At 56.1% G+C, this 10,952-nt stretch overlaps 1 protein-coding gene across 2 annotated transcripts; it reads right to left on the bottom strand.

Moving 5' to 3' along the window:
* Positions 1-7,552: 7,552 nt before the first annotated feature.
* On the bottom strand, positions 7,553-9,985 carry LOC112897053 (transcription factor bHLH78-like). 2 transcript variants are annotated; one of them, XM_025965239.1, is made up of 8 exons: positions 9,316-9,985; positions 8,991-9,233; positions 8,828-8,893; positions 8,664-8,732; positions 8,507-8,578; positions 8,194-8,409; positions 8,012-8,108; positions 7,553-7,915 (listed from the first exon to the last, which is right to left on the bottom strand). In XM_025965239.1, exons 1-8 carry the CDS (start codon positions 9,718-9,720, stop codon positions 7,878-7,880), a joined length of 1,206 nt encoding a protein of 401 aa, XP_025821024.1. In that variant the 5' UTR covers positions 9,721-9,985; the 3' UTR covers positions 7,553-7,877. The 2 variants fall into 2 exon arrangements, with proteins under 2 accessions (XP_025821024.1, XP_025821025.1); XM_025965240.1 differs by having other exon boundaries at positions 8,012-8,105.
* Between the last annotated feature and the right edge of the window lie 967 nt (positions 9,986-10,952).

Here is a 10,952-nt window from a genome sequence, read left to right as displayed (position 1 = left end):
TGCCAGCGGTGGCCGCGTCCGCGTGCATCATCCTCACCCTTTTTCTCCACGTTTTTTTTCTGATGACGGGACGCGCCGCGCGGTGCAGGGTTCCGTGCGCGCGGATGGGGCCCTGCGGCGGCGTCGGCGGCGGCGCCCGGGACGTGGACGCGCGCGGCGTGGGCGCGTCGTCAGGGTGGCCGTCCGCCACGCGGATGCCGTCCACGCCGTGTACGTGCTGTACGAGCGCGGCGGCCGCCAGCAGTGGACCGACCTATGGGGCGGCCCGGGCGGCGAGCTACGTCCACTCAACAGTTTGCCCGTGGATCACGATGTGGTTTCTCGCCGCCGGCGAGTGAGGAACGGCAGCGGTGCACGCGCCAAATTGGTTGCCGAAATAGACCTTGACGATTTACCGCGCGGCGCAGATGTTCCTGCGCCCGGACGAGCACCTCACCAGCGTGGAAGGCCACTGCAGCGCCAGCGAGTTCGAGGGCAGCTTCGTGGTGCGCTCGCTCACGCTGGTCATCGACGCCGCGCCTACGGGCCGTACGGCCGCCCGGGCCCGGGCGCCTTCACGTTCGCGCTCCCCGCGGCCATCCGGCGTGGAAGACCACCAAGTAGCCCGAACACGTGCTTGCCTGCTTGCTACAGGTCTCTGGCACCATCCGGCGCTGCCTGCAAGGCTGGCTGCAACGCGTCCCACGCACAGACCCGGGCGGCGACGGCCGGCGCGCCGCCGTGGCTCGCGCCCTAGCCAGGACAGGGCGCGGCGCGGCTGGGCTAGCGGGGGACAGCGAGCGCGCGAGGCCACATGCGCCGCATCGACGACGACGCCACGTCGCCACCACGGTCCCTGGAGGCCGGCCTCTGCCTGGACCTCATGCCGGCGGCAGGCGGGCGCACCGGATCACCAGCCATTACGCGCCACTACTACGAGCTACCACGTTGGGCATGCGTGCACGGCATGGCCGAAAACGCTCGCGCGTAGGCGTAGGCCTGGGCCGGCACCGGACCGCCCTTGTTGGCGCGGCTGGACCGCGCTGGCGAGCTAGAACTGGGTCGGATTGAAATGCACTGGAGCCTTCAGCTGTTACCACCAGATCGAAGAGACCTGCCTATCCGCTTCAGCCCTTTACCCTGACACGAAGTTGCTGCTTGATGCTCCGCCTGAAGGTCTGTAGAACTGGTCTTGCTGTGAGCACCGTGACTCCAATTGATGATGCCCAGCAAGCTTTAGCAAAGTTGCAGAGTAAAAAGAGGTGATCGAGCAGCAGTTTCAGGTCTTTTTTTTTAGAACGGCAGTTTCAGGTCTTTGGAGAATGCAGAGATCGCAAGTGTAGGATTCGAGCAGTTCTGGGACTGGTAGGTAGGTCTTTGGAGAACACAGACACCAACTGCAGTAGTCGTAGACTGGTAGGTTTCCTTGAGGAGCGGGCGGGGGATGTGTCGCGGAGAGGCGGCGTCACTGGTGAGCCTGCCAAATTGCGCGCGCGCCCACTGCAACATGGGCCTCCCCGCCTCTCCAGCAGACAAGCCTAACGGTACCCGACCACCGGGTTCAGTGTCCCTGCCCGTATCACTCCTTGCTTGCTGCTTGGTCCAGGGACTCCTTTAATTTGAGAAGGGGAATTTAAGGCCGAAAGCTTAGTGCCGGTTAATGACACTTAATTGGAAAAAGGAACCCCAGCCTTCTTCTTCGAATTATGTCTCTGGACGTCGTGCACCATCTACAACACCCCTGCTGTTAGTTAGTCCTTCCGCATGAAAATCTTGGTGCAGCTCCCATGAGATGCTGCAAGAACAACTGTGCATACTGAAAACTTTGTGCATGCTGTACGAGGAGAGGAGTCGGACACAGACAAATCAAAAAGTTCAGACATTGTTATGGATACTCCTGGCCAAGGAGGCAAGGAGTGCCTGATCCTGTTGACCTGTTGTCAGATTCAACACCTGCTGAACCTTCACCAATCACCAAGCAGGCACCGCCCGTTTCTCCCTCTTGGGACCAAGAACCAGTCCACTCTTGAATCACGTTCGGTTGTGGGCTTGTAGCAACTAGCATGCTTAGTGAAGGTCACCTCTGTTCATACTTGGACAGGCCACGGATCACGACGCGGACGACCAAGGCACCACGAACAAAAGGGCAGGAGGCGGCCAACTCGGACGCAGAGCTGCGTGAAGCCAAGGGACACCCAATCACCCATAACTGAACCCAAAACGACACTCCTCCGGGCATGACAGCTCCCTGCAGGCTCGGGCAATGATGCCAAGCCATGGCTCCTGAAATTTGAATCCCATGATCACACCGGATCATGCATGGACCAGATGAAACTCCTCCTCGATCCATGCGATCCTGATCCACCTGACACCAACGCAGGCCGCGGATTCAGGTCCTCCTTAACTCAACAGCAACCCCCTTCCATGACTCCCGTTCATGCACCTCCCAAACCTAATCCCCATGGCCGTGGGTTTACGCGCACGGCGTTGCCGGTTAGGTCGGTCCATGGCGCCCCCGTTGCGCCGCACCTGGTCCGGCCGGCCATGGGGCCATGAGGCCGCAACCCTGCTGCACTGGCTGCTGCTCTTGGGCCATGGCGGCAGTGTACAAGGAACTAGTTGGCGCCGTGACCACAGACCCCGGGTCGGGCTGATAACGCTTGTGCTTCCAGTAGATTGCAAGCTAGCTAGCTCGCATGCCCACACCTTAACAACCCTTTACACGGGCATCAATGCTTTCGTGGACCATACCACAAGTAGTGCTGCTGCATCTGCTGCTCTCTCTCTCTTTCTTTCTTTCTTTCTTTCTTTCTTTCGCAACACCGCCCCCACTCCATCCATCCCTACGTTATCGTCGCGAACAGTCACTGACATGTAGGCTCGTCCTAGGAAACACCGGTCGACCGGCCCCGCACGTCAGTGACCGTTTGCAAACACCGGTCGGCCGGGCCCGTACGTCAGTGACCGTTCGCGACGATTTCATCGACTGGGACCAGAGCAACACCCCCCCCCCCCCCCCCCCCACCCCCCCAAATGGGAGTTAGCTGTGGCATCTCAGGACTCCACCGGGTTGTCTTACTTTGCTGAGGGGAGGGGTTGGATCGGATGCACGGCACGCCGTCCCGAATCGGCCCGACGGCGACGGCGCACCTAACAGCTGAATTGCGTTTGGATGATGATCATTGCGAGGTGTTCATCATTGCTTTGCTCCCCCGATCCATCCATCCGCTGCTCTTTTTCCTCCTGCTTTCGCGTGGGTCGACGTGTCAGGGGATGGCCGGAGGGCACGAGCCCGATGGGGATGCTGCCGCCTCCGCCTCCAGCCCTGATTGCTTGCGGCCGCTCCATCACCCGGGACCAGACGGATTATCCACTCCGATCCTTGAACTTGAGCTCAGCTGTTGAACTTGAGCTCAGCTTCTTTGTGTCTTTTCAGAGACTGCAGTCAGATGGCCCACTGTAGGTAGCTCAGCTGCTGCTGAAACAAAGCATTTTAGAAAAGAAAAAAATGCTCCGTTTGGACTGAAGAGTGGCGCCTTATTTAATTTCGTTTTGTTTATGATTGTGATTCTAATTTTCAAAAAAAATGATTGTGATTCCATCATGGAATGGATCGGTATAATTCTAGTGAGCCATGATGAGATGGATGTAGCAGTGGTCGGTTCGATTCAATTCGTTTCATTCCAGCTCTTGAATTGGATCCGATTGTTATCACGCCACCATCACCTCGTCGATCAGATCCAGGAGGAACACTGATGAGCCGGCCATACCCTCAGATCCAGCTCGACCACGCCGGCGCTCGCCACAGTACGTGGGGTCTCGCCGTCGTCGTCGACAGTAGCCGCACGCACGTCCCGGCGTACGGACCCGTCCATGCACGCACCGACCGTATTGGGATCGCTATCCGTGTACGTGTACCTCCGGCCGGTCGCCGTCGCTCCAACCTTTCCACAACAGGCCGCGCCGCTGCCGTACGGCCCGGCGGTGGCGGGATTCCCGACGGCGACGGCGATCCCTCCCATGATTCCGCCCGTCCGGGCTCGCGTCGTGCGCTGGTCGCCGCCGTGGCACCGGGCCGGGTCGATGGGACGGAACGGGGCGCCGTGGCCACCGGTTGCGTTTGGCGGTTTGGGGTCGCGGCGCGGCGCGGCGGGACTGAAGCGAAAGGGCTTCCGCTTCCATCCGCACTCCTGACATGTCGCGGCCGGACGGGACGCTGCCGCTTGACCGGCAAAGGAGCACGTGATGATTGTGCCGGAGCCGGACCCCGAACGTGTGGCGGTGCGCGCGCCGCGCCGCCGGGCGGTCGCAAGTCAGCCGCCGACGTTCGCGTGGCGCGGTCGCCGGGAAAGTAGGATCCCCCCGGAAAGCCGTGGGTCGCGGCCGGACAGGTAGGGATGGCGGAGGACGACGTGGCCTTCGTTACCCGATGGCAAGTGAGCGGCGCCGTTCTGCTACCGCTGGCTGACAGGGCACGATGCTGTGAGCGTCAGAGGAAAAGTTCGATCGCCACAGGGATTCTGCAACAATCTGCTCATGCTCATGCATGTTCCAAACTTTTTTCTTTCAGCTCACCTGTTCCAAACATTTCTTTTTTTTTTAAGAACTTAACATTTATTTCTCGAGCTTACATGTTCAAAACATGGCAACCAAGTTTGAGCATTGTTTTTTCTTCCTGAACGAACGAGAGTGCACGAGACAGTGGACCTGAGTTTGAAGGACGCGAAAGCGAAACGAGTTAAATCTTTCGGTTGCGCGAGCGGACAGTAAGGCGCCAAGGTCAGAAGGACCGAGAGCCCGTGGAGCCTTGGAGAAGCAGGGCACGGCGAGTCGGCGACGTCGCGCCCGGCTCGTTCGTTCTCTGCACCCGGGGCACGCGAGTTATGGCGCGCACCCCCGTGGAAACGGTGGCTGCGATCGGAGGGGGGAGAAATGGACCGGCACGGCATTGAACGCGCGCCCGCTGCGCGACAGGAGGTTCGGCGCCCCCACAGCGACGTCTAACCTTCGGAGTGTCGTCGACGGGGAGCGGACAGCGACGGCGACGCCGCCCCCGAGTTTCACGCCGTAGTTCCCAGCGCGCGCACGGTCCCGGCCACGGACGCCTCCGGCCCGGCCTTCGTCAACCTCGCGACGCCGGCCGGCCGCGGAGTCGCCGTGGAGCCTTAATGGCCGTAGCTGCCGCAGAGACGCTGCGACCGTGAGGTGACAGAGAGGTTTTCGCTGCCGCGGCGAGGCCCGTGGACCATGGCCGCTACGGCCACGAGGCGCGCGTGTGGAGCGGCCGGGTTTCCACGGCCTGCGTGTGTCGATCGATCGATCGATCGATCGATGAGAGAGAGAGAGAGAGAGAGAGAGAGAGAGAGAGAGAGAGAGCGGTGGGTGCACGCGGCGTGCGGATGGATGGATGGCGTTTTCCCGGGCAGGGAGCGGCCGGCGAGAGCGACGGCGAGCCTAACCGCGGGATTAGTAGGGAGGGGAGCACGCTCGCTTTTGGGGACGGTCCCTGCAGGCGCCGCGCACGGCGCACGCGCGTACACGAACCGGAGCTCGGAGGGAGGAAGGCAACAAAGACCGGCCTGACAGTGTACTGTTCTAGCCTCTAGGGTGGATCACCATTTGGGGCTTGTCCGGGGAAAACACGCAGATCGTGGATTATTTTTTTTCTAGTGAATCTAGAAGCATGAGAGCATCTATCTTTTATTATCAACGTTTATAAAAATATATATACATTGATGACCAAAGTTTTTTTAAAAAAATGAGGGTTTTTTGCGAAACAAAAAAGAGAGGTTGATTTTGTGTCATTTTAGAACTACATATGTGTAAATGTAAAAACAACATATGTATCGAACCAAAACAATATCGTTAACGGAAATGCTTCGGACTGGCCGTCCGACGCGAGTCCACGGGATTGGATGCATTTTACTTTTGCTCAGCACACCAGACCTAAGTACTCGACCTTTTCTATGAGTAAATCTCCTCATTTCCTCGGCTTTTTTGTCCTCGCCTCTCGCCATCGTCATCTCCCACTCTGATGGCTCCTCTCTCCTTCCCTTTTGAACTCTCTATCTATTTCTCTCAAGTAGCTAGAGCTCCTGTAAGCAGGCAGCAGCTGCAATACAGAGCTGCGACCTGCGAGCATGTGTGTCTTCTTCCCCTCCCTCTATTACTCTCTCTCAGACTCCGACTGCTTCCTCCGTCTTCGCCAAGTCGATCAAGGAATGGTGGAATCCACGGGATCCTCTTCTTTCCCACCATCCTTAGCTGTCTGCCAAGGAGGATGGCCTTCCATTGGCTATCATGGCGGAGATAGATGTCCAGCACCGGCCTTGCTTTATCACCAACAGAGTAAAGCAGCAGGTCGGATGTTGTTGGTGTTTTTAAATATTACATTTGGTGAATATTGTTGTTGCAACGCATGGTTATTAGACTTTTTTTCTCCCTCATATTACAGTGGGTGACTTGTATTGCTCTGAAGGGCTCTTTTTTTTTTTAATTTTGATTGCTACATGAAGCAAGCATGCTACTTTCCAGTGGGATTTTTTCTCTACGAATTAGTTGATAGCGAGTAATTTTTTTCATATTTCTTGATGTTGCAAACTATGTCTAAATATATTATTAAAGAAATTTTTGATGTGGCATGTGGTGTTTCTAGATGTTGTGAAGGACCTTATCTTTGAAGAAAGTTTTAAATGTTGCATGCAACATGGTATGCTTGTTGCAGTGGGAATTTTTATCCTAAAATCGGATGGCATGAGTTTTTTTTATATATGATATTTTTATATTGTAATGGTGATTTCTAATATTATGACAGTTATATTTTAATGTTGTAATGGAGCGTCCGATAATAAAATTCATATCAGACGTATGAGCACTAGTAGCTCCGTATCGTGAAACACGCGTTTGTTCAGGGCCATATTTTGGATCCTTGCAAATTAAACATCACTCGAATCCAGCCACTCGCTGAACATGTAGCAACGCGATACAGTAACTAAACTGTTCAGGGACGCTAGCTACCAACGGGAGCAGAGCACTCGTGCGCAGCAACCGAGCAGCGCGGTCAGGCCCCGAAGACGTCCAGCGGGGAGCGAGCCTGGCCCGAGAGCGAGAGGGCTCGTCGTAGAAAAGAAAAACGACGCGTAACCTACCGCGCCATGCACCGGTAGAGCAGATCACCGTCGGCGACGACGACGAGCCAGCCGGACGGCGACAGACGCGCACGCACCAACAGCCCACGGACAGCGTCCGCCGATGAGCTCGCTCGCTCGCTCTGAACCTGAAGCCCCTTGGCCATGGCCGCGTCGTCCAGCCGGTCACCACATCGTCGTTCTAAGCTTGACGGCGGGCAGCCGGCAGCGAGCCAGCAACACAGCTTGCTTGGGAGTTGGGACTCGATCCCGGCCCGTAGCAAAGAAGGAAGCATCAGGCGACGCGAGATATTCTGGGAAAGCAAGGGAGTGCTCGCAATGGTACAGCTAAACGGATGGGAAAACGATGGGACATCGGCAGCATTAGCGACAGGACAGGACCCCGTGGTTCGTGCTATCATCCAGCTACCCTTCCAGCTCATGCGGACTAGGAACCTGGTGCCAGTAAGTAAGCAATAGTATTCCGCACCATATTCTTATACACAAATTAACTATCCGGTGATTGCTGTTACTGCTAATCAATCTTCTTGGAGACATTAATCGCTGGTAAAATATCGAGAAAAAAGAATCGCATCGCCCTACAGGCAGGATCATGACAAACGAGGGCCTACATACAGACTGTCTGTTAGCTAGTAGCTTCAGAGCTCGGAGCTTCACTCGATCAGCCGCTGCCACTGATGCTGCAGTGCTCTTAGGTTCTTGCTGCTATGTACAGATCACTCCCTCGGGTTGGTTGGTCGGTGGTGGCGATTAGAACTCAATTTTCATGTGGCCCGCTTGTAATTGACCTGTTTTTGGACGGTAACTCGGGCGGGTCAGTGAGATGTCTGAACCGAAGCGAGCAGGATTCAGATTCAGTAAAACATTTCTGAATTTTTACTGACCGTGGAAGCTCTGCGCCGAGACGCCGCCGTTCTCCTGGCTCTGCCCGTTGTCGATGTGGAAGACGCTCTGGAGATCGTCCTCCCAGAAGTTCCTCTGCTGAAAGGAATGCAAACCAACTGTGTCAGGATAAGGTTCCTAACAACGATTGGTTCAGTTTAGCATCTTGAGGGTCACAATTTACCTGCAGGTTTGTGCTGGGCGTCCCGTCCTGAAACGCGTACGGCGCGTTGGTGGCCTGGGACAGGGCCAGGTCCAGCGGGTTCAGGCCGCACTGGTTCTCCAGGCCGTTCGGGACGAACGACTGGAAGACGTCACCTTGGTCGCTGAAGGGAAACCCCGAGCTGGAGCTTTCCAGCGAGAAGACTGAGCTTGCTGAAGGGCCACAGGCTTGGAACATCTGAATTTTTTTACAGCGGCGTACTATGTGAGTAGCTAGTCGTTTGGTGGACCAGACCATCGCAAGACGTGTTCAGAAGGGGAAAGTTTAGACTTACATCCTTCTGCAGGAGGGTAGGCAGGTCACTGAAGTCGAGTGGATTCACAGTTGCAAGCTTCATGGAGAGGAACTGAAGCCACAGGACAGCGAAACTGATCAGAATTCTGAAAGCTGCACCGATGGCATCAGTCGATTTGAACAGGGCTGCTGCTTACCTCGACTTGCCGTTGCAGTGACTGCACGTAGTTTATGATTTCATCAAGCATGAGTGCCTTGCCAATCACCTAAAGAAACAACGTTTAACCAGAAGAATTCAGTAACCTTGTGGCTCTGGGATCAAGTACTAGAGCTCTTTTTTCAAGTTGCTCATTTCACGTACCTTGTTGCATCCTGGCACCAGGTCCTGGAGAACCTTCATCCTCTGGCTGATCCTCTCCCTTCTCACCTATTGAACACACAAGACGAAGTCAACACGGCGTGATGGAATGGAATTCGACGAGCTGAAAGGGGGGAGCATGGCAGTCAAGTGATGGGAATTGTACCCTCTCGGCGAGGCTGTGGCTGTCAGTGGCCTGCCCTCTCCTGGCCCGGACATGGACGTAGTCCTTGGGGGGCTCCACCGGCTTGGCATTGTTCCCCTTCCCCGCCGGCTTCTGCCCGCCGTCCTCGACGGAGCTGTCGCTCCCGGCCTGCTCCGACTTGGGCTTCACGGGGCTCTCCTCCTTCTTCCCCTCGGCGCCCTCCGTCTTGCACCTCTTGGCGTCCGGATCCTTCTGGTCCCCAGCCTGAGCACAAAGAATTTCGACGCGGATTCCGGCGTCAGTGGCGCGAAACGCGGGGCAGCAATTCGAGCAGAGCGAAGCTCACCTGAGCAGAGGACTCCTTGCCCTTGCCTTTGGCCGCCGCGGGCGCCTTCCTCTTCTTGGCATTGGCGTCCTTCATCGCGGACGCCGGGTCGGACACCGACGACGCCTCCCGGGAGCCGGCGAACTCGCCGTTGCTCGCGGCGGGCGCCGGCGGCGGCAGCCCGAAGAGCCCGGCCGCGGCGCCGGCGCCGGCGAAGCGCTGCCCGCTGAAGCTGGACAGCCGCGCCGCGCGCTCCGCGAACCCGGGGTCGCCGCAGAACCTATCCAGGCAGTCCTCCCCGCCGTCGCCGCCCGCCGCGGCGGCGTCCAGCATCGCCGGCACGGAGCCGAGCACGCCGAAGTCGAGCCTCGGCGCCGAGCTCAGCAGGCTGGCAATGTAGTCCCCGCCGCCGGCCCTGCCCTCCATCGCGGCCGCAAGAGAGCTGACTAGAGTAGACTGGCCGGAACGGGAACGCCGTCCGAGGAGCGTGTCCTCCCTTCGCGGTGGTGGATTTGGGGAAAGGCGCCTTCTTTAGGTGGCGAATCGGAGGCCGAGTAGGAGATTTATAGGGGAGGGGAGGTGGGGGATGGATGCTTGGGGGATTGGGCAATGGGCTGGAGGTCAAAGCGTGGTGGTGAACTGGTGATGCCCCGCTGCAGCTGGAAGTGGAAGCTTTTCGGTTTGGGGTGGGAAGAGGCTGCCTTTTCAGGCTGCGCCACTGCCCTGACCCACTTTAAGCAGCTCTCCCGCCGGCGCGCCGTAACAGGTAATAATACTAGGAAGTAAAAAGAACCTCAACCCGGTGGCTGTCAATCTTAACCTTACTCTACATGGTAAAATTTGATTGTTTCTTTTAGGACAATCTGGAGTTTGGAGTTAGGTTTCCTGAACTTTGGGAAAAATCAACCTGTCTAATTTGTCACTTGGACACCAATGATGTTACCTTCAAACTTGCATACTCACCTCCTTGCTGGAACCTTTTGCTGGTTTGCTTGACGCGCAACCTTATCTGTTATAATTGGGAGTCTAATTTTCAAAAAATAATTGAGAGTGTCAGCTTTGAATTTTCAAGATTAAGCAATTTGTACCTTTTTTTTCAGCCACTACATCTTGCAACAGTTGATACGGTTTGAATTGGTATCTTTGGAGTGCGACCACGCCAATGATACTAGGGATTTTTCATTTGCGGCGAGGATAGCCACCGGTGCTTTGTAGGATACCGATGGATGGTGAGATGATAATTGTGACAAAGAGAGCAAGTGAAAAAAGAGGAAGTTTTGTAGTGTGAGTCTGACAAGACAATTCACCACATGTCAATATTGATTGATACATGGAGCCCATTTGTCGAGTTCTTGTGGGTTTCATCCGTACTTCGCTAGGCCTAGGGAGCCTTGACACCTTATCCTACTTAGGTCAAGCTCCTTCACGAGTGGCTTTGCGCTGTACTAGGTGAAAAGGATGGCCCCCATTTCAAGTAATTCGAGTTCTTTAACAAATGCCTTGTGCCCTTACATGCCTCTTCTGCACATTCAGAAAATTAAAAAGGAGTGCCCATTGAAAACCCTTGTGCCTAAATCCATAGCACAAACCAAACTTCTTCTTTCCTTTTGCTTTATGACTCGCCGTTCCAAATTTTCAAATGAAAGTAGCAATCATAT

This window comes from Panicum hallii, chromosome 6 (assembly GCF_002211085.1).
Source record: "Panicum hallii strain FIL2 chromosome 6, PHallii_v3.1, whole genome shotgun sequence".
In the NCBI taxonomy this organism is placed as follows: Eukaryota; Viridiplantae; Streptophyta; class Magnoliopsida; order Poales; family Poaceae; genus Panicum; species Panicum hallii.
Note: the sequence above shows the minus strand (reverse complement) of the source record. Positions and strands in the feature narration are given on the sequence as shown.